The 23,124-nt window shown below is 44.8% G+C and overlaps 2 protein-coding genes across 4 annotated transcripts in view; both read left to right on the plus strand.

Annotated features, from left to right (window-relative positions):
* The first annotated feature begins 6,221 nt into the window (after positions 1-6,221).
* Positions 6,222-22,633, plus strand: SLC19A2 (solute carrier family 19 member 2). Its single transcript, XM_032863034.1, has 6 exons — positions 6,222-6,514; positions 12,196-12,783; positions 17,370-17,592; positions 19,276-19,468; positions 20,048-20,189; positions 22,157-22,633. The coding sequence occupies exons 1-6, from the start codon at positions 6,317-6,319 to the stop codon at positions 22,283-22,285; spliced, it is 1,473 nt and encodes a 490-aa protein (XP_032718925.1). The 5' UTR covers positions 6,222-6,316; the 3' UTR covers positions 22,286-22,633.
* Positions 21,722-23,124, plus strand: part of CCDC181 (coiled-coil domain containing 181) — a 52,357-nt gene continuing 50,954 nt past the window's right edge. For 2 of the 3 annotated variants that reach the window (XM_032863030.1, XM_032863032.1), the window contains exons 1-2: positions 21,723-21,756; positions 21,863-21,866. The gene's annotated coding sequence lies outside the window, so the exon portion shown is untranslated. Of the gene's footprint in view, positions 21,757-21,862; positions 21,867-23,124 lie in introns of all 3 variants that reach the window. The other variant, XM_032863033.1, reaches the window with a different exon arrangement.

Here is a 23,124-nt window from a genome sequence, read left to right on the forward strand (position 1 = left end):
AAATCGTCTCTTTATACCCATCTGTTTGTACCTACCATATTTCTGAAAATGAAGTAAAAATATAAGTAAATATATTTGAAAGGCATTTCAATACTCTGCTTGCCAGGATAACTGCTTTGTGGTACATTATATTGAAAACTAAAAAGAAAATATAACTACAAGAAAGCATAAAAGTCACATGGTATGGAGGATTAGTATTAGACTGCGAGTCTACAACCAAAGACTGTTTTGAGTCTGCCTCTAACTCTCTTGGTGATCTTGGTAAGTTGATTTACATTTCTTGGCCTCGGCTTCAATATTATTTTCAAAATTAATGCTGTATGATTATAATTATGTTTTACTGAATTCCATCATTATTTCTCCTGTAAAACAAAGCTCACACTGGGCCAACAGGCATGTTTCCAATGTCATCATATCATACCACATGTCCCTTAAAGTCTCTATAACGCAGTCTTCTTCTGGAAAGTGGTGCCATAGACAAGCTGATCTTAATTCTTACCTTTGCTCTAAAATTCTGTGTCACACAAGGCGTAAGAATCAGTGCTCCTTTCCTAACTGCACTTATACCGTAGGTGAAAAAAATGTTGGACTCCCTCATGCTGTGTAGTCACTGCTTGCAGGGACAGCTGTCCTTGAGATTTCGCAATGGGTCATTTAAGGGATTAGAATCAGTGATCTGTAGAAGGCCATTCATTCACCAAGAGTCATTAAGTTCCTTCAACTTGCCAGGTACTGTGCCAGGAAAACAAGAGATTAAGACAAGACGTCAGCTCTCAGTCTCCTCAATAAGATAGACCAAGTAAATAAATATGATCATTTAATCCTTCACTTTATATTACTTCTATTTTATTTTATATTAGTATGTTTCCATTCTTAAAGGGTTTCCTTTACGTCCTTTAAAGCACTAAAGTACCATTAAGTACTAAGTACTGATACTTTCCTAGAGTATACATGTCTCTGAGATTGTTTTTGGAATATCAGTGTTACTTAAATTTAAGTCACTTCTAAATCTAGAATTTGTTTTTATATATGCCATAAGACTTTTCCAAGTTTGATTTCCTTCACATGGATCAACAGTTTTGCCAGTTACATTTATTAAATTATCCATCCTTTTTTTCACTTAATTGAATAAAATAGTTGTCATTTATTTAATGTTCATAGATAGTGAGCCCTATTTCTGGATTTTTTATTTCACTTACATAGTTGGCTATTCCAATAACATTACCAATTTTTTTATTTTAATTTCAGCATCTTTACAGTATGTTCTGATATCTGATGATATAAGTATACCTTGCTAGTCCTTCTTTGCTAAATTTTATTGGCCATTCTTGTACATTTCGTATTCCATATAAACTTTCAGATAATTTTGGAACCTTAATTGGGTAGTGTTTGGATTCCAGTTGGAACCATATTAAAATTCACTTTGGGGAGCAGAACATTTTTATGATGTTTCCTATCTAAGGGCATAGTGTGACCATTTTTTTCAAACTTTGCTTTATGTTCTTCAATAAGATTTGACTATTTGGCAAAAGAGAGTCAGTAAAAAGTATATTTAAAAAATAATATTTTCAATGAGGAGACAAAGGGTTTCTAAAATATAAAAGGCTCTTATCAGTTGATAAGATAGGGATAAACAACCAAAATAAAAATGAGCAAAGGACAAAGATAGGTAATATACAGAAAAGTAAATCCAAACAGCTTACAAACATATGGAAAGATGTTCAAACTCACCCCTAAAGACCTCCAAACTGAAGATAAAAGCAGGTAGTTCTTTATACTAGGGTTTCACACACGTGGCACTGCTGGCCTTTTGAGCTGGATAACTCTTCCTTGTGGGGCTGCCTTGAGGACAGTAGGATGTTTAGCAGATCCCTGGCTTTGCCGACTGGAAACTAGTAGCACCTCCCCCCAGCCATAACTAACAATTATGACAATCAGAAATATCTCCAGACTTTGCCAAATGTCTCCTGGAGTGGACACAATCATTACAGTTGAGAACCACTGATTTTTTCCATTTATCAGATTAGCAAAACAAAACAAAACAAAACAAAAAAAACCCAACAACTTGATTACACCTATTGTTAGCAAGATGCAGGGCAAAACCAATACTCTCATGTTGCTAGTTTCTGGAAAACAACTGAACAATGCCAATTAAAATAAAATGTGTATACTCTTTGACCCAGCTAACCCACTCCTGGAAATAAATTTCATAAAAATGAAGCAAACGATATATAGACATATATTGTCCAAGGATGTTAACTGCACCATTGTGGGCAGTGAACAAAAACCTAAAAACAGAGTCAATGGCCATAAATAAATTACAGTGCACCCACACAATGGGACATTAGAAAGAATTAGAGTTTCATCTTATCACAATAGAGCGTCTTCTACAAATTATTCCTGAGGAAAGCAAGATTCAAAAGTATGTAATATAATTCTTTTTGTAAAACCCACATCCCCACATGATTTTTTATATTAATAGAGAAAGGTAAAACTGCCCTTCAATAGTTTATTTACATCTACAGAATAGGCAAAAATATTTACATGTCATCTCTCTGACAAGGGTCTAATATCCAGATTATAGAATGAATTCTTATGACTCAAAAAAAAAAAAAGAGAAACAACAATCCAATCAAAAGTGGGTAAAAGACTTGAAAGGATATTTCTCTACAAAAGATATATATATATACACACACTTAGCTAACTAAGCTAACCCTTAGTCATTAAGGAAATGCAAATGAAGATTACAGTGGGATACCACGTCACATCCCTTATGATAGATATTTTCAAAAAAAAGGAAAACAAATGTTGGCAAGGACGTGGAGAAACTGTCACCCTCGTAAATTGCCAGTGGGAATGTTCATGGGCACAGTCTTGGTGGAAAACAGTTCAGCAGTTCCTCAAATAGTTAAACAGTTATAAAGTGATCGCAATTATACTCCTAGGTACCCAAAATAATTGAAAACCAGTATTCAAACAAACACTTGCACACTCACATTCATAGCTGTACTACTCACAATAGCCAAAAAGTACAAACAACCCCAAATGTCCATCGATTGAATAAACAAAATGTGTTATACACAGAAGATGGGATATGTTTCAGTCGTAAAAAGAAATGAAGTACTGATAAATCCCACAATGTTGATGAACATTAAAATTATTATGCTAAATTAAAGAAACTAGAAACCAAGGGTTACGTACTGCATGATTCCCTTTGTGTGAAACACCCAAGATAGGTTAAGTCCATAGAAACAGAGAGCACGTTAGTGTTTGCCAGGGGCAGGGGTAAGGGAAGAAGAGAGAGCAATAGGCTATAAGTTTCCTTCTGGAGAGGTGAAATGTCTTCCAACCGGGTGGTGGTGCAGGTTACACAACAATACGAATGTACTAATGCCACTGAGTTGTCCACGCAATGGTAATGGATAATCTTATACTATGTGACTATTACCCCAATTAAAAAATACATTCTATTTGCCTCTGTATTACTTTCCTATTGCTGCATAACAAATTACCACACATTAAGCAGCTTAAAACATTACAATTTAAAACATCTTTTATTATTATTTTTTAAATTACAACAACAATTTAGCTCATGGTTCAATACATCAGAAGCCCTGGTGGGCTTGGGTGTGTTCCCTGGAGAGTTTCAAGGGCAGAAATTAAAGTGTGGGACAGATTGGAGGCTCTGAAGAAGAATCTATTTCCAAGCCCTTTTAGGTTGTTAGGAGTATTCAGTTACTGTGTTTGAAGGACTGAAATCACCAGCTTGCAGGCTGTCCACGAAGAGTCAGACTCAACTGCTATGGGGAGCCCACGTCCTTGGTACATAGCCCCCTCCAGCAGCAGCACAGCAAATCTTCCTCAGTCTTCAAATATCTCTTTCTCTTCTGCTACCATCTGGAGAAAATTCTCTGCTTTTAAAGGGCTCTTGTGATTAGATTGGGTCCACCTGGATAATCTCATGTGGCCTTATAATGTCATCCGATTCACAAGTTCCACCCCACACTCAAAGGGGGGGGGGGAGGATTACAGAAGGGTAGGGGTCACTGGAGGTCATTCTTAGAATTCTGCCTAGCATAACCTCTTACAGAAAAATAATAAAAACATTTTCTGCCCAATTCGGGAAGAATTATTATTCGTTAATGTCCAACATTGCAAAGAGGATTTGAAGTGTGAGTGATTAATACCAGGGAAATTTTTCAGACCCAGTGATTTACAGATTAACACAGTCCAGGTCTTTAAGCCTCAGGAAAGGACCAGGGAGCTGTTCCGAACAGGCAGACTTCTCCTCCTTAGGCCTCTCCTGTTTCTTTCTCTTTCCTTCTTCCCTTCTGCTAAAGCACTGAACGTGCAAAGCGGTTGCCCAGAGGACATCGAGTCTTCTCTCCGAATTCATGATGACGGGTACACACTGTGGCTACAGTTTAGGAACTAGATAATTATATTATGTAGATGAGACGTTCTCACTTTTTGGTCTCAAGATTCCTGTTCCTTAGGATCCTAAAAAGTTTTTGTTTTTGTGGCTTATTCCTATTGATCGTTACCATATCAGAAATTAAATCTGGAAATGTTATTAAACAGGAAAACATACAAGCCCCGTTTCTTAGCCTTTAGAGTGATGACGTCATCGCTTCATGTAGCCTCTAGAGAGGAAAAGGAAGGCAGGCCTATTACTCAGTAAAGGAAATAAAGTCTTATACTGTTCCGAAAGTAGTTTGACCTCCTGGAACCCAAAAAGGTCCCAAGGAGCCCTCGGGTTTCTGGATCACACGCTGAGGCCCACGGGCAGGTGTAAGCGCCAACGACTGCATCTCTTCCGATCCATCAGCTCACATGCTGGTGCCCTCACTTGAGCAGCCTCGGAAACAAACCTCTCCCTCACTAGCAGGTGGACGCACCCCGGAGTCATTCCTGCGGCGGGGGCTGCGCCCGCCAGAAATGTCACTTGCCACCCCAGGAGGAAAACTGAGCCAGACGTGTGGTCACAAAGCAAAGCAGAGTTCAAACACGGGCTCTGGGAGCTTCGACAGAACCTGCGACTTCGGGGCGCCCGGGGGGCTCCGCGGGTTGAGCCTCCACCTTCGGCTCAGGTCGTGATCCCGGGGGCCGGGGATCGAGCCCCGCTTCGGGCTCTCTGCTCAGCGGGGAGCCTGCTTCCCCCTACCCCCGCCCACTTGTGATCGCTCTGTCAAATAAATAAATAAATAAATAAAATCTTTTTAAAAAAGAAAGAGCGAGCCGGCGACTTTGCCAACACCACAGGGGAAACCCGCCTTCCGCGGCGCAGCCCGGCCTGCAGCGCAGTGGCCGCCGGAGTCGGTGACCGGCCGGAGCGGCGCTCGTCGGGCACGGGAGGCTCTGGGAGCCGGGAGTCGGCGCTGGCCACGCGGTGCCCCTGCCACCCTGCTCTCTGGAAAGACGCCGCTGCGTCCCGATGGCCGCGGTGACTCGGCGCTTCCACCTCGCCGCCCACCACAGGCTCCGGCTCCCGCCGCTCCCCTGTAACCGGCCGCGGGAGGCTCACCGCGAGCTCAAGCCCCAGGCCCGGCTGCGCGCGCCCCTCCCGCCGCGGGCTCGGGGAAGCCCCCGGGGCTCACGCCCGGCCCCGCGGATGAACGGGACCGAAAACGCGACGGCTGCCGGCCGAAGGCTCCGGCGTTGCCGCGCCCCCGGCTCCAGCTCGGCGGGGCCCGGCCGCCCGGCCTCGCGTGCGGGCTGCGGACAGTCCCCGGAGGGACGCTGACTGAGAGGGGGAGAGCGCGCGTGTGGAGGGTGGGCAGCGGCAGGTCCTCAGGGAGGAACGGCGAGTCTCCCGCCAGCGTGCGCCCGGGTCCTCCGCCTGACCGATGCGCACGGCCCCGGCCTCCACCTGACCGATGCGCACGGCCCCGACCAGCGCAGCAGCCCAGCCAGCGTCCTCCACAGCTTCACGCCGAGCCCCGCAGGTCGGCGCATGTCAGCCGACTCGCGCTCGGCCCGCGCCTCGCATTTCGGAGTCCGCGACCAATGGGAGAGAAGCCAGATTCCAGGCGTCCGCTGCTATTGGCTGCGCGCCCGGGGGCGGTGGCGGCGGGGGGCGGGCCTCGCGTTCGTGCTCGGGCGGTAGCGTGTGAGGCGGCGGCAGCGGGGGCACTGGAGGGCTGCCCGGGGAGGCGGCGTCTGGCGGGGTGTAACCTGGCTCCGCCGCGAAGGGCGCCGCTCGCGACTGCAGCGTTCCGCGCCGCGGCAGCGCCGGAGCCAGAGCCTCCCTGCGGCGGGCGGAGGACGAGCGGGCGCGCGCGGGCGCCGGGCTGGGTCCGCGGCCTCCGCACGGCGAATGGATGTGCCCGGCCCGGGGTCCCGGAGGGCGGCGGCGGCCACCGCGCTCCTGCGCTCGGCCCGCGTGCCCCGCGGGGGCTGGTTCCTGCCCACCGCGCTGCTGTGCGCCTACGGCTTCTTCGCCAGCCTCCGGCCGTCCGAGCCCTTCCTGACGCCCTACCTGCTGGGGCCCGACAAGAACCTGACGGAGCGGGAGGTAGGCGCGGGCGGGCGGCGGGGACGCGGCCCGCGGGAGGAGGAGCGCCGGGCGCTTTCTGCAGAGCGGCGCTGCCTTCCCGCAGCCGCGGCGGCTCGGTGCGCTTTCCCGCCGGCGGCCGGGCCTGGCGGCGTGTGCGGCGCGCGGGGCTGGGGCGCGGCGGGGCCCGGCGCGTGGGCTTGAGGCGGCGTGTAGAGGCCGCGGCGCCGGCGCTCGGGCGCTCGGGCGGGCCTGCAGTTCCCGCGGGCGGCGGGAGGGGGCGTCGCGCGTTGTCCTTGGGGCTCGGGCGAGTTTGTATCTGGTTCTTGCCTGAGAGTAGGCAGCCAGGGGCTGCGGAACCCTTGCTTAAAAACACTTTAAGATTTTACTTATTTTATTTGACGGGGAGAGACAGCGAGAGAGGGAGCACAAGCAGGGCAGAGGCACAGGGAGAAGCAGGCTTCCCGTCGAGCAGGGAGCCCGATGCGGGGCTCGATCCCGGGACCCTGGGACCATGAGCGGAGCCGAGGGCAGACGCCCCGCACCTGAGCCCCCCAGGAGCCCCCGAACGCGTGGTTTTTGCAAGAATCGTGTCCCCGCGCGGCTGCGTCTTCTCCCCATACCGTGCTTCACCCCTTAACTTGCTTGGGTTACTGAGGGGGTGCGGCCTGGTTCACGGACCCTCTGACCCCCGTGCCTACCTACCGCGTGAGCGCACCCTCCCCCCCAAATAAACTCCGTTTCCTTCCTGTCTTAGTCATCGCCCCGCGGGACAGCCGCGCACTGTCCCTGCAAGCCGGTCGGAGCACGATGCAGTGACTCCCAGTCCCGCTTGTTGTCGCTTTGCCCACGTCCGCTTTCAAGGGCACTCAGGGAGTGGAAGGTCACCGTGCGCCCCTAGACTGGCCACTCCGCTTGGTCTTCTTGCGTTGTCCGACTCCAGCAGGTGGTATTGCTTTTCACCCAGTTCAAGGTCTTCCATTTCTCAGTCCGAAGGACCCCCGACGGAGACCGCCGCAGGCCCTCATTCCTGTCCGAGTTTTAACACGGGTTGCATTTTACCCCCGGGAACGAGCGATTTTACAGGAAAGTTACCGCAGAGAATACGAGAGTGACTCCGAGACAAGCGCTTGCTCCTGCGGTGCAGTCACCGAAGCCGCAGTGATCCTTGAGCTGCTGATGGGAACGGCCATGTGACCGGCACGGGGCGGGCACCTGGCCGGAGAGAGGGCCCTGGGGGGAAACGTGCTCCCGCTGTTGCTGCGCCGATCTGTTTTGTCACCTGCCCAGGGCCGGGGAGTTGTCCTGTGTCATCGTGTGCCCTGTTCAATCAGAGAACTTTCTAGCTTCGTTCACCTTCAGTGGCACTGGAGTAGAACAGGGGTGCTAGACCCGGTAAATACTGGCTGATTGTGTAACAAACACATAGCACGATTTCTGTTACTGCAAGAGGAGGAGGAGGAGGGCCGAGTTTGAAAAGAAATCGAGTGGTCTAGAGAGGAGGTCGTTTGTCTAGGAGGACCTTGGACCTTGGCTGATCCTGGGTTTCCGGCTCTGTCCACCTTCTTGGGAACTCTGGGTTTCTAAAATGTCTAAAAACAGAGATAAATAGAACAGCTTGTTCTCCTTCCTGGCCTAATGCTTGCTTTCACCAGTGGACAGTTAATAAAATGATTTTCAGGCAAAGTGAATGTCAGGTCATGGTCAGTGCTGTTTGTGTTAAGTGTGTATTTACTTGTAAGACTTTAGAAGGGCCTACGTAGATCATCTTAAATGGAGCTATTGTTAACCGAGTCTAAAGGCAGAAGAAGGAAAAGGAGGACGGAATTTCCTCTATCTTTGCACTCTCAAAGGATTTTTTTCTTAGATTTCAGGAAAAAATGATTACCTGTTCCAGGTACCATTTTTAAGGTTTTTTTTTTTTAGATTTTATTTACTTGTTTGAAAGAGGGAGGGCGTAAGTGGGGGTTAGTGGGCAGAGGGAGAAGCAGGCTCCCCACTGAGCAGGGAGCCCAGCGTGGGGCTGGATCCCAGGGCCCCTGGGATTATGACCTGAGCAGAGGCAGACGCTTAGCAGACTGAGCCACCCAGCACTGCCCCCACAAACATACTTTCTAAGATTTAAACACATTAAAAATGGAATGTGTTCTGACAGATGAAGCCAAACAATTAATAAAATAGAGCTTTATATCTCCAACACTTTTTTATTCTTTCTTCTTTTTTAGCATGTGATTTGACAGACATTCACTACCTTTCTTTGATAAAAAACAACAACAACAACAACAAAGAACTTTCTACCTATTCTGTCCGATATTCAGAGTCCTACAGAATTTGGCTCTTAACCTCCTTAACAGCCTTATATCCTGCTATCTTTCTTCTCTTTGCCTTCTTCCTCTACATGCCCACCTGCCATTTACATCAATCTTCTTCTTTTTTTTTTTAAAGACTTTATTTATTTATTTGACAGAGATCACAAGCAGGCAGAGAGAGAGGAGGAAGCAGGCTTCCCACGGAGCAGACAGCCCGATGCGGGGCTCCATCCCAGGACCCAGGGATCACGACCTGAGCCGAAGGCAGAGGCTTTAACCCACTGAGCCACCCAGGCGTCCCCACATCAATCTTCTTGTCATAAACCCAGCATATCCACAGTCTCTCACCTACCAGTCTGTACTCAAAGTTGTGATCTCTTGCTTGGAATAAGCTTCTCATACCTGTTGATATCTTTCTGTTAACCCCTAACTTTGTCCTCCTTCAGGGGCCACCTCAAAGAAGTAACCCTGTATTTCCTATCTTCCTTATCAATAACGTATGAATATATATTGCTCATTAGGTTCAGAACTCCTGAAGAACTAAGACTTTATTTTATTTTTTGTAATCCACACAGCTTAAAGTGTTGTGCAAATAAGAGCTTGTTAACTAGTTGTTTAATTGAAACTGGATTCTAAAATAAAGTCTAAATCCTAATTAGAGCTTGAAATGAACATCTCTTTTCTCTTGACTTTTGTCAGAAGAAAGCACAAACAAGGTCTGATCCAAAGAATGGTAAAAGGCACCTTTTCGATAAAATCAGTTCCCTTTGCTCACATGGCAGATTTTACCTGATGAAAGCGTTTACCTCTTAGGCTTGTTGTTTGGATTAAATGCAGTGAGGTAGGTAAGGCGATTCGCATAGTGGGTGGTAAGTCAGTAGACCTTTGCTATTACAATGATAACATCGTGAGAGGGACATTCATCTTGGGGTGACCTCTCTCTCATAAAAGAGAAGTCAGGTTTTTTTATTTCGAATGAGTCAAAGAGAACTCATCTCTTCCCCATCACCCCCACCCACCTTTAATTTTATTCCTTTAATTTTATTCCAGGCATTGCAGGTCTGGCCAGGTTCCTGTTCCTCATCTTTGTTACCTTAATTGTGGTTTTCTGTTAGGAGTAGAATGAATCTCATAAATATAAGCACATGAAGTTGATAATTAAAGGATGAGTTTTTTATAATGAAAACCTAGCTGTTAATCATTTGGGGACAGCCGTTATCGAAAGGTATAGAACATGCGTACGTACAGACAATATTGCGGGAGTGAAGAAGTCAAAGTCCTGAAGGGAGCGTTGGGAACAAGAGAACGTCAGGTACTGAAGGAAGTGACGGAGATTCTTTCTAAAGCAAAGGCTTGGTGGCTAATGGTTTGGAGTGTGGTGTTGGGAAAAACAGGTTGGGGAAAATGCGAAGGTGAAGAAATGAGTGGAGTCGGAGGAGGCAGTTTCACACTTAAGAAAACTAGAGGAGACTGTCTGTAAAACCAGAGGCAAAAAGAAAAAGTGGGGAGTTGTTAATGAACACCGCTGTGAAGTCACTGCTTCTATCTCAAAGGTACCCTGTCCCCCTTGGTTTTCTGTTGAGGGGTCCTAGGTCGTGGTGGTGCCTGACCTCAGTTGCTAAAATTTACACACTTTTAAATAACAATCATTTCTACGGTTCTTGATTATTCTTTTCATACCCATATTCAGGAGCAAGAAATTTCCTGATCCAGTGGAGATTGCTAAATAATTTATACAAATACAAATTGGGCTAAAATTCATGAAGGTGAGACTGTTAGACAAATTATTTTTGATATCTAGCCAGTCAAAACCAGAAACCAAGTCTGGACTATATTTCAGATTATGTTCTACTTTTGTAGTTATGCTCTGCACTGGCAAAAGATTTTACAATAACAGTTTACCGGATTATTCCTCTAAACCCTGACCCTGACTAGCCCGTTTTACATTTGGGTGAACTGAAGCCTACATGGTAGTTAAAAAGAAAGTTGCCCTTGGCCTTAGATTGTCAGAGTCTAGAGTTAGATTGCTCCTTGGCAAAAAGTAGTTAGCCTGTTAGCCAGGCTGCCTTTCAGCAAGCACTTGAAGATCTGGGCCAGTGATTTAGACACTTAAAAAACCAACTTACATACATCCGCAGGACCTTGCTAGACACGGGTAGGAGTAAAAGAAGAGGGGGGTCTCCTACAGTGGTGGATCCTAGAAGAATGGGGATGGCAGGTCAGCTGAAGTTTATTTCATTCATACTGTCCCAGAGGGTCTGTTTCAGCTTCAGTTCTCAATCTTGACCTCTAAGTAGAGGAAGTGAGTGATTTGCATGTATCTATCCTGTCCTTTAATCCTTGCAACAAGCAGCATTGTGATGTAGGGTTTATGCCTCTTAAACTGGTAGTGGAGAGGAAGGCTAAAGGGAACTAAACAAAAAACTTGTGGATAATCACACAGCGAATGATGGGGGTGAAATCCCAGGGGAGTCTGTCTGGTGGAAGATTTTAGAGATTATTTTAGAGATTTTTTATTTTAGAAAAAATTAGAGATTTTCAGAGATTTTAGAGATTATTTCTACTTTATTCCAATTTTAAAAATCCATTAAAGAGAAAACAAAACTTCTGTCCTTTTCATATTATAGACAAGCTAGAAAGAAGGCCATCCAAGTTGCCTATAATCCTATCATCCACAGATAATTGTTTGGTCAAGACTAGGACAGAACTATCCTCTTTACCTGTTCCCTCAAAGCAAGGAAACTTAAAATCCGAGAAACCTAATCAAACAGTAGCATCAAGGCTCCCTATTCTGGGGCTAGAAGGAAGAATCGATGACCATTCCCAAACACTTACCTGTTTCCAAAACAGTTACTGAGCCAAGTACGGTCCACGCAGCACGCTGGTTGCTAGGGGGTGCAGGTCAGCAGTGGCCAGCAAGTCAGCCCTCAGGAGTCTGCCCTCTAAGGCCGTGGTCCTCAGCTCTGGCTCAGACAGAAATCTCCTGGGACATTGTTGGCGAGGCATGCACATTTTTTAAAGCTCCATGGGAGATGTGCAACCGTGGGTAGGAAGCAGTGCTGGGTGGGAACTGGGGGGATGAGCACACAAAGCGGTATCAGGGGAGCTCCAAGGACTGCGCCGTGAACACTCTCCGCTCCAGCAAAGTTGTTCAGACCAGGATGGCTTCAAACCAGGCCTTGATGAAGGGGGAAGACTTTAAGAGAAAGATGATGGGGTGAAAACGAGGAATTATATGCCAAACAGTTATCAGAATTGTTGTTGAGGTTTCTTTGGTTGATAAAGATGATTGATTAGAGGTATGGGTAGGTTGTTTTGTAACAATACATTGTGACAAATATTCCAGGTCCATTGATACCACTAATGGGTTTTTAAATTTCCTTTTTCTCTCAGGTCTTCAATAAAATTTATCCAGTATGGACTTACTCTTACCTGGTGCTACTGTTTCCAGTGTTCCTTGCCACAGACTACCTCCGTTACAAGCCTGTTGTTTTGCTGCAGGGACTCAGCCTTATTGTTACATGGTTCATGCTGCTCTACGCCCAGGGACTGCTGGCCATTCAGTTCTTGGAATTCTTCTATGGCATCGCCACAGCCACTGAAATTGCCTATTACTCTTATATCTACAGTGTGGTAGACCTGAACATGTACCAGAAAGTCACAAGTTACTGTCGGAGTGCCACCTTGGTGGGCTTTACTGTGGGCTCTGTCCTGGGGCAAATCCTCGTCTCCATGGCAGGCTGGTCCCTGTTCAGTCTGAATGTCATCTCTCTTACCTGTGTTTCTGTGGCTTTTGCTGTGGCCTGGTTTCTGCCTATGCCACAGAAGAGCCTTTTCTTTCACCATGTTCCTTCCACTTGCCAGAGGATGAATGGCATCAAGGCACAAAATGGCGGCATTGTAACCAACACCTCAGCTTCTAACCACCTTCCTGGGTGGGAGGACATTGAGTCAAAAATCCCCCTAAATATGGAGGAGACGGTAAGTTTAACCTTAAAAGTCTTGTGGTTGGTGGAGCAGTGGTGACAGAACAGACAGGAAACCTCCTCTTGCTAGACTTCATCTGGATTCAGGTTTTTACCCTGAATTGGTCCATTGGTTCGTTCATCCACTGATTAAAGATAAGGTTGATTTATATTAGGGATGATGAATGGGTTTTATCCTGGAGTGAGTGACCTCCAAAGTCAGACTGCACAGCGTGACATTGCTTGTGTCAGAGGTGTCTTAAGAGGCCACAGCAGGAGCTGTGTCTTCTTTACCTCTATCCCCAGTACTTTGTCTATAAAGAGAGCACTCAGAAAATTTTGCTAAATGATTAGATGAAATGATTCCAATAAATGATGAATATCTACTTCCAGTTCTGAATTAAAACCCAAAGTATTTAAGTTTGGGAGCTTAACTTTCTCTTCAGTGCCGGAAGTGATATCTGTATTTTCAAGTGACACTTTCCCAGAGGGGGGTAGTAATGAACGGCGCAGAGGAAGACAATCACAAGAGGAAAATTTAAGGTGATGATGGAATACATTTAAAAGCATGACTGTGAAATTGTCTCTTAGGAGGTATGGCATCAGAATAATCCATCCATACGTTCTGGCTAGCCAGGAATACTAATTGCTTTCTCCATTCATTCACCCTTTTTTATAAAAGCTTCTTATCTTTCCAACAGGTTATACTCTGTGAGGGGCGAGGTTCATTCCAGTGATACTGAATTAGTCTTAGCTTTCACGGGACGTGTTTGGAAATAACCTGTTAACCTTCTTACTGTGTGGGTCCATAAGCCTTGTAGTCTGAATGAGAGTAGAGTACCCACATGGGTGGTTTTTCGGCTCCCCACCCGGAGTTAACTCAAATTGTTTCCATGTGGCATCTTATTACTCTCTGATGCCTACCCCTGTTCTTCCCTTATCGTTACTAGTTGAAACTTAGGTTATCCTCCCAAAGAGCTTGAGCCTAGGTGACTCTGGTCATGAAACTCACTTTTACTCCTCGGGCCCCTGCGGGTAGCATCAGTCATACCTGGATAAAGTAAGAATGCAGTGCTGATTCCTTCATAGTTTGTTAAGTGGTGTTAGCAAGCCAACAAAGAGTTGATGGAGGGGGAAAAAGTTAAAATCACCTGATCTTAACGGAGTAGAAAAAAAGAATAAGGACCCCTTTTAAATTCTGTTTCAAATCTGTTAAAATGGCTGTAGCTAAAATTAATATGTATATACATTTGCATAATACTTCTATATCTTCAATATTAACATTGGTCGTACTTCTGAAGATTTGTATAGACCAGGAAGTTTTAAACCATTTTGAGCATAAGTAAGAGACACATCTTACATAGAAACAAGTTCTGTCCATAGGTGTGTATGTTTTTTCTATATAACTGAAGCAAAGGTTTTATTGCGCAATACTTTATTGATACATTCCATTCAATTCATTTATTTGATAATAACTTCAGTTTTATTTTTAGTTTTTTAATTTAAATGTAATGAATATATAGTGTCTTATTTGTTTCATTCATTTCATTTTTTTAACAATGCAGATCACTGCCCACTACATTGATTTTATTGCATTTTAATGAGCATAACCCACATTTAAAGAACTCTGTCCTAGAACAACTTGACATTTGTTGTTTATACACATGGAAAATGTCAGTACTTGATATGCTGAAGAATTGTGAAACTTAGAGTTGAAAGTGATTCTGACCACAGGCCATTGCACGGTCAGAGTATTTGAAAGTTACAAGGGACTTTACATGTCATCAACCCTCTCATTTTAGAGATAGGGATTGGGAACAGAGATGAGTGATGTGTGCAGAATCGCACTGATAGACCCTATAACATCATTAAAGAGAATGTATGAGATCCACTTTGATCTGTACGTTATGCTGTAAGGTCTTTCACGATGGGGTCAGAACTGTCCTGTCGGGTACAGTGTGGTAAAAGTTAGATGCAAGTCAGTTGCTTCGTATCCTCGGCTGTGCTGTTGGCATGGAACAGGCTGTTGGGGCTGCTTGGCAGTTGTACAGGGCGAAAATAGTGCTGTTTCTCTTGACAGGCTTGAAGAAGTCAGAATATGGATGCTGGGGACTGCAGTGCCATTTTAAGTTGATAGAGCCCACAACTGAACTGTGTAAATCATAATTGTGGTAAATAGGGTAAAGAAGAGTAGGTAGGTGGGTGGGTGGTTGATCTTGACTTGATGGAAAGGGAAAATGAAGTGGAAGTCAAAGTGACAGCCCCGTCCACCAGTTACCCTCCAGTGTCTGTGAGTTCTTTTCAGAACGAGCCTCTTGCTGTGGACACTCCAGCACAGCCAGGGATTCTCTTTCTTAAATAGGAAACGGGATTCCTTCTGTGCTCGGCCTAGCGTCAGACCTGATTTACTTTAAATTGCTCATCCGTTAGAAATGATGTAAATTAAGCCCCTTCTTTAGCACAGGGCCTGACACATGATTACTGGGAGGATACCTGTTAACACACCCATACTTTTATTTGTAGACTGATGAGTAAGCATTCTTTTGTGTATGTGTGTGTTGAGCTCTATGAAACATTAATGTTTCCACTTTGTACTTTATATAATTTCTAGCAGCACACCAAAGTGGATTTTGAAGATGGTCAAACAAGGTTCTATTACTTAACCAGCAGGGTGATCTTGGGCAAGTTACTTAACTCTTTGAGACTTTGTTTTTTTACTCCTTCTTCTTTCTGCCTCACAGAGTTATTTCGTGTATTAAATTCAGAGGCAAAGTAAGGCTCTCAAATGAGTATTCGTAGTAGGTAACTACCCCCGCCCCCATCTATTTTCCTGTTGTGTGTAGAAGAAAATCCAAAACTCATATTGTGGCCTGGGAATCCCCCTGTAATCTGGCCTTATCTCACGTGAAACTGGCTGAAACACATCAAGCTTATTCCCACTTTAGAACTTCAGTCCAGAAGGTTTCAGTCAGGACTGCCCTTCATTCTGATTTTCATAGCTGGTTTCTTTGTGTCACTCAGGTATCCGCTCAGGCATGAGCTTTTCAGAAAGCCTTTCAACACTCTCACCAGCCTTCCTTTTCTCTACCACAGTCCCTTGCCACCCTTTCTTCGTAGTATCATTCCTACTGTAAGCTCTCTCGTGTGTGTTTATCGCCTGTCTCCCTTAACCAAAATGTCAGCTCAACGAGGGCAGGGACTTCTCTGCTGTATTCCCAGAATCTAGGGCTAAACCAGAAAGTAGGGCATTAACAACCTGTTAAGAGTTGACCTGTCTTTGGCTACTGTTTCAGGGAAGATGACACTTCTCTCAAGTTCAAGGGCACTAAGCCTTAACAGGGAAGGGTGCACCCTTCTGGTTTTAGGAATGAGAGCTCAGTAAGCTACCAGGCTAAGGCAAGAATGACTCTTGGAGCAGAATAAGTGCACAACAGGCCAGAGCAGGAGAGAGAGTCCTCGAAGCTTTTTATGTTTGGCTGGAACTTCACTGTTGCCCAGTTGTAAACCTGCCTCAACAGCACCTATGCTTCCTTGATCCATATTTTGTTTTGTTTTGTTTTCCTAAAAACAAATGTACATTATTTGTTCCCATCAGTTAAGGCTCACTCTGTATGTTTTTACTGTGTTTTGGATAATGGAATATCAGCAGCTAAGGAGATAATGATAGGCTCCTTTTCATCATGAAAGTGTTTGTTGTTCATAGCAAGAGTTAGTATTGGGATTGTGTCCTTCAAAAACATTTAATAAAAGAAGCAAACTTAGGCTTGGAAATTTCCATCCTAGCTGTTGTTTTGGCTACAGACTGGTCTCCCTCTGTGCACAACAGGGCTGAGAAATGAGTGGTATTGTAACTTGGTCTTGCAAACACCCAGCTATACCTACTCAGAGGTTCTGTTTACATCTAGAGGTTCTCCTTTGCCAAAAGACCTGGTATTTGAGGTAGACTTTGGGAGACAGATAAGATTTGAATAGAAAAATAATGAAGAACATTCTAGACAAAGGAAATTAAAAAAAACTACAGAAGTTGCTGTTAGAGGTGGTTGTAGGGTTATTAATTGACCTAATCTCCATGTTCCTGTGCCTCAGGGAATGGGACACCGGAGGAGAGGGAAATGGAGGGAAAATGGCAGGTCAGTGGGGCAGTCAGAACACATACAACATTTACTGATGAAGTTGGCTCTCTTCAATGGGTACAATTCATGGCAGCCCAAAACAAGGACAGTAGTAACATCAAAGGTCACTGATACAGACCACCATAAAAAAAATAATGAAAAAGTTAGAAATACTGTGAGAATTACCAAAATGTGACACAAAGACACAAAGTGACAAATACCGTGGGAAACCTGGCTCTGATAGACTTGCTCGAGACAGGGTTGCCATAAACCTTCCAGAAGTTAAAAACATATTTGCAAAGTGCGGAAAAGGGAAGCACAATAAAATGAGGTTCACCTCTATACTGTGTGTATGCACAAAAATAACCAACCAGTTGGTTTTCACCAGGAAAAAGAAAAATGTCTGTCAAATAGAAAAGGAAGTCCATAACAGTTGTTTCCTGTGGTTGCCTTCCTAGTGATTGAGCTTTCTTCCCCTTTTCCTGTGTAGGAGCCCCAGCCAGACCGTCTCCTCGTGCTGAAGGTCCTGTGGAATGACTTCCTGATGTGTTACTCCTCTCGGCCGCTGCTCTGCTGGTCTTTGTGGTGGGCCCTCTCCACCTGCGGCTATTTCCAAGTGGTGAACTACACACAGGGCCTGTGGGAGCAAGTGATGCCCTCTCACAGTGCTGCTATCTACAACGGGGGCGTGGAGGCCGCGTCCACCCTCCTGGGTAAGGAGGGCGGGTGGGTAGTTCCCCCTCAGGTGATGAGGTCAACCGTAATCAGATTTCCTCTCCCCTCCTAAATTCAAAGTGACCCCAAGGAATGATCTCTTTTCTTTTTTCTTTCTTTTAAAAAAATAAATTATTTATTTGACACAGAGAGTACACGAGCAGCAGGAGCAGGAGGGATAGGGAGAAGCAGTCTCCCCTCTGAGCAAGAAGCCCGATGTGGTACTCGATCCCAGAACCCTGGGATCATGACCGGAGCTGAAGGCAGATGCTTAACCGACTGAGCCACTCAGGCATCCCCAAGGAATGATTTCTTTATTTTGAGTTTTGATTTTGTAATTTACGAAGAAATTTAGCAGTGTTCAAGTCATGGGTCAGCATGATTAACACACTTCAATTCTTTATATCCTTTAGGGAAGCCCTGTGGAATGATTTTCAAAATTTTCTTCTTCAGGTTTCCATTATCTCTGTATTTATTAGATGCTTTTACTACTTGATGTGGAACTTTGAAACAATATATAGAAGTTTATGACAATAACTAATGTTAAGTGTTAACATGCAATAAATGCTATTCTTAGGACTTAAGTATATTCACTCAGTCCTCACAAAGTGCCTGAGATAGGTGCGGTTATTATCCTTATTTTATAGTTAGGGAAACAGGTTGCCCAAGATCAGATAGGTGGTAAGTAGTAAAGTTAGAATTTGAACTCAGAGGCTGTGTCCTTGACCATTATATTCTATCGCCCCTTTCTAATTTTTTTACTTAACTTCCTTTTTAAAATTAATTAATTAATTAATTAATTTGAGAGAGAATGAGAGGGGAAAGGTCAGAGGGAGAAGCAGGCTCCCTGCTGAGCAGGAAGCCTGATGTGGGGCTCCAACCCGGGACCCCAGGATCATGACCTGAGCTGAAGGCAGTCGTTTTTTGTTTTTTTGTTTTTGGTGTTTTTTTTTTCTTAATAAATGGTTATTACATTCCCATTTTATTATATTTTTTAAAATATTTAATTTATTTATTCATGAGAGACAGAGAGAGAGAGGCAGAGGGAGAAGCAGGCTCCCCGCTGAGCAGGGAGCCCAATGTGGGACTTGATCCCAGGACCCTGGGATCATGACCTGAGCCAGAGGCAGATGCTTAGCCAACTGAGCCACCCAGGCACCCATGTTGACTGACTTCTTAAGGTGTTTAGAAGACATCCCATGATTTCCATATTTCTGTACAAAAATATTTCTATTTCTGTACATATTCTCATTCAGTCTCTCCTTGTCTCTCAGTGGTTCCATGGTGTTTATTCCATCGAGTCCAAAATTCTCTGCCTCACTTTCAAGGCCCTCCCTAACCTTGAGCTCCCCTATTTATTTATTTATTTATTTATTTATTTATAAGATTTATTTAGTTATTTATTTGACAGAGATCAAAGTAGGCAGAGAGGCAGGCAGAGAGAGGGGGAAGCAGGCTCCTTGCTGAGTAGAGAGCCCGATGCGGGGCTCCATCCTAGGACCCTGGGATCATGACCTGAGCCAAAGTCAGAGGCTTTAACCCATGGAGCCACCCAGGTGCCCCTTGAGCTCCCCTATAAGTTGCAAGGTTTTAAAATTTAATAATCTAAGCTGAATTTTTAATTCATTAAAAGAGCATTTGTTTACAAAATAAATAGGTGGGTTTTCTGTTTGGTTTTGTAGGTGCCGTTGCCGTGTTTGCAGTGGGTTACATCCAAATATCCTGGTCAACGTGGGGGGAGATGATGCTGTCTCTGTTTTCCCTGCTGATTGCTGCCTCCGTGTATGTCATGGATACGGTGCACAACATCTGGGTTTGCTACACGTCCTATGTCATCTTCAGAATCATCTACATGTTACTCATCACCATAGCAACGTATGTATTTGGAGTCAAAGAAGCATTTGGAAAACTTGTGACAGTATAAACTCTTTTGGTTTCTTTACAAACAAATGAAAATTTCTAGTTAAAAGCAGCAAACAGGGGGCGCCTGGGTGGCTCAGTGGGTTAAGCCTCTGCCTTCGGCTCAGGTCATGATCTCAGGGTCCTGGGATCGAGCCCCGCATCGGGCTCTCTGCTCAGCGGGGAGCCTGCTTCCTCCTCTCTCTCTCTGCCTGCCTCTCTGCCTACTTGTGATCTCTCTCTGTCAAATAAATAAATAAAAAATCTTTAAAAAAAAAAAAGCAAACAGGAAGAAGTATTATTGTATTGCATGTTTTTCTTCTGAGGAAGCACTTAGGTGAGGCTCGTTGATTTCCTTGTTCATATATTCCTTCTCTGTTCTGATGTTTGCATGAGGTTTACACCACTTAGCAACAATGGGCTTTTCACCTGGTTGGGAAAGGAAAGGACAGTAGAGAGAAGGGGCTCCTCTTTATAATTGAAGTAAACATTCTAACTACCTAGGAAGTGATTCTTACCTATTCATTCTTTTGTGGGTTGTTGTTTTTTTTTAAGTTTTCAGATTGCTGCTAACCTCAGCATGGAGCGCTATGCCCTTGTGTTTGGTGTGAACACCTTCATTGCTCTGGCCCTACAGACACTGCTCACTCTCATCGTGGTGGATTCCAGCGGCCTTGGCTTAGACATTACCACTCAGGTAAGATTTCTGTTTCGACACTCAAGGTGTTGTCACTGGATCAGGGTGACAACGTGGAGCTGGATGAAAGCAAATTCAAACGGTAGAGACAGATAGAAGTGGAAGTATTCTCTCCTGCCTTCAGTCAACTCCATCCTTAGTTCTTTTCTCCCTCGAGGATGTTGGGACCATCATATTTTTGATGAGGACCTAGAACATTTCTGAGTGTAACTTAACAGCCTGGTAGAGCCAAGAAGTAATGCTGGTTCCTTCCAGGCCAAGCTTTTCCGCTTCCTCATCCAGTATGTCCCTCCGTTTTTAATTCTGTGCATGGAACACCGCCTCTGGTGTTTGAGATGCCCCGCTTCATCTCACAGTTCTTTATGTCTCCCTCCTTTTTCCGAAGTACCACTCACCCAAATACCGAGGTAATGACTTGCCATTGATGAATAGCATGAAGAGTCTTCACACGTGACTCATCAAGGAGACAGCTGCGCACACGCCCAGAGACCGGGTCCTTGCATTCATTCAGGAAGCGCATTGTCGCATATGCCTTCGTGTGGTGTGAGTTGTAGGTGGGCCTTGCTCTGTACTCAGGCAAAAGGGGCAGTTGAATCAAAAAGCCTCCCCCGCCCCTATCCCAGCCATCCCAGCCTGGATGACTCCCTCCATACTGAGGTACTAGTGCTCTTACTATACAAAGGCCCACGGTGTTAGCAGTCATTAACTGTTTTTCCCCAAGAGCTCGAACAGAAAGAAATGATCATCATAGTAGCTGATGTGCACTGAGGGTTTCGTGGAGCACGTGGTCCTTTAGAGTTGTGCAGGGTTGTTGTTAGGCTTGGGCATCGAGAGAACGAGTCCGTGAGAGGTTATGTAACGTAAAGTGTTGCCTAAGGTCTCGTGGTCGCTAATAGTGTGGCAAAGCTGGGATTTAAACCAGCTTCTAACTCTAAAGCCTGATCATCCCTCCCTGGATCATGCTGCCTCAGAAAGGTGGGTGTGGGGAGCAGAGGACTGGGAGCTCGCCACTTTCTCTGTGTTCCCCAGTCACCACCGGCAGTGAAAACCTTGAGAAGACCTCTCGAGGGTTTGGTGCTTAGATTTGGCATGGAGGGTAGGAGAGAAACTAAGTGCTTGTCATCCTGCGATAGAAATAGTAGGTGGAATCTCGAATTGTGTAGGTTGTGCTGAACTCTTAACTGCCATAATTAATCAATAGGTTTCCTATAGGAAAATGTATCCAAATTTTAAAGAACCTGGCTCGAAGACTTAGAGCGGCACCCGTATTGCGCTCACGAGCCAGCAGATGGTTGTTTCATAAGTTCTTTCAAGATGATGATGATGATGATGATGAAGCTGTTGATAAACTATACAGTCACATTAAAATATTAGCCTGGAGAAGATCCGTATGAAAAGTGGAAAGTGATCCCGTAATGGAATCTGGCCGACTTTCTGCTGCCCTCCTCTGGGGAAGAACGGAAGTTCTTCGTCTTCAGAATTTGGCCTGCTAGTCGCTCTCTACCTACCAGCTTGAGGGTAGAGACTGATGCCTTTGTAACAACTACAGCAACACAAATAGAAAACAGTTGTGTTAACAGCCTTAGCCGTGTGTGCTAATAAACACACGCATGATCTCATCCCTTCCCAGCAACGCTGTAAAATAGGGAATATTGTGAATTCCATGTTGTAAGTGAAGTCAGGGCTCAGAGATGAGGTATTTCAGTCAGGGTCACACGGCTAGGAAGGCATGGAGTCAGGGGCTGCACGGAGGCCAACAGAGCTTCCGTCCCACCATGTTCTGCTGCCTCGTTTGTTGTTTTTTTTTTTGTCAGAGCCTGGCAGGTTGTGTGAGCACACAGGGTTTTGTGAAGGCTTATGGAGAAACTGAATATACTTTCAATTACAGGCTATGTTCACATATATAAAATAAAACTTATCTTCTAATTGATAATTCTCTACATGACTTCTTTCCCCATCTCCTTTAGTTCCTGATCTACGCTGGGTATTTTGCACTCATCGCTGTGGTTTTCCTGGCTAATGGTACAGTTAATATTCTGAAGAAATACAGAAAGCAAGAAGATGCAGAATTGAGTTCTCAAGTAACCACATCATAATACACTGATGATAAGCTGCTTCTTATAGCAAAAATTCTGCACAGCAACTGTGCCTGGATGTATTTAGTGTTTTAATATGTAGATGTATATTTATGAATGTGCTTTTTAAGGCTTCAAAGCAGCCAACTGACTAGACCTTGTGTTCCTAGAGTAACGATACTGTTTAGAGGAGCCAGAGGTGAAGTTTATCTCATGGATTATTTATGAAAGCTAATATAAGGATTACTTTCTTCTGATTCAGAAGTGAACTTGATTTTGAAAACCAAGTAATAAGAGCATTCGAGCAACCACATGGCATTTGTACTTGGGATAGCGAGTGAGTTTGGTGTTCGGTAGGTCAAGTTATTTCTCTCTGATGGGCCAGAGGCGTGGCCTGGTGGGACGGGGCTTCCCCGGGGCCACGGGATATTACACGTCAGAATAGAAATAGGTTCCAACAGCACCTGCCTCTGTTCAGCTTAATTCTTATTTCTGTTACTCGTGTGCATTTGTGTTTCTACAGATGAAAGTTGTTCTTAACCACTGGCAATATTTGCTCTGGTTTGGTGTTCTGTCGTATTAGGAATGTGTGTCATTTCTAATTTTATTTTAAAAAATTCATTGTATGAATGTTCTGTTTCCATCTTGACAATTTTGTGTTTGTGTAGGTTGTCTTTAGAAATACACTTCTGCGTTACTCGTATGCTTCCTGGAGAAGCTCATTTAGGTAGAAAATAAGGCAAGTTTTGAGGCCTGCTAATCATTGAAATGAAGAGACCTAATCAGAAAACTAATGGTATGTTTGCCTATATTTTGGTCTTTGGTATGAAGGACTTTTAATTCAGTGATGAAAAGTTAGT

Source organism: Lontra canadensis, unplaced genomic scaffold (assembly GCF_010015895.1).
Source record: "Lontra canadensis isolate GAN:19392208 unplaced genomic scaffold, GSC_riverotter_1.0 scaffold24, whole genome shotgun sequence".
Taxonomy (NCBI): Eukaryota; Metazoa; Chordata; class Mammalia; order Carnivora; family Mustelidae; genus Lontra; species Lontra canadensis.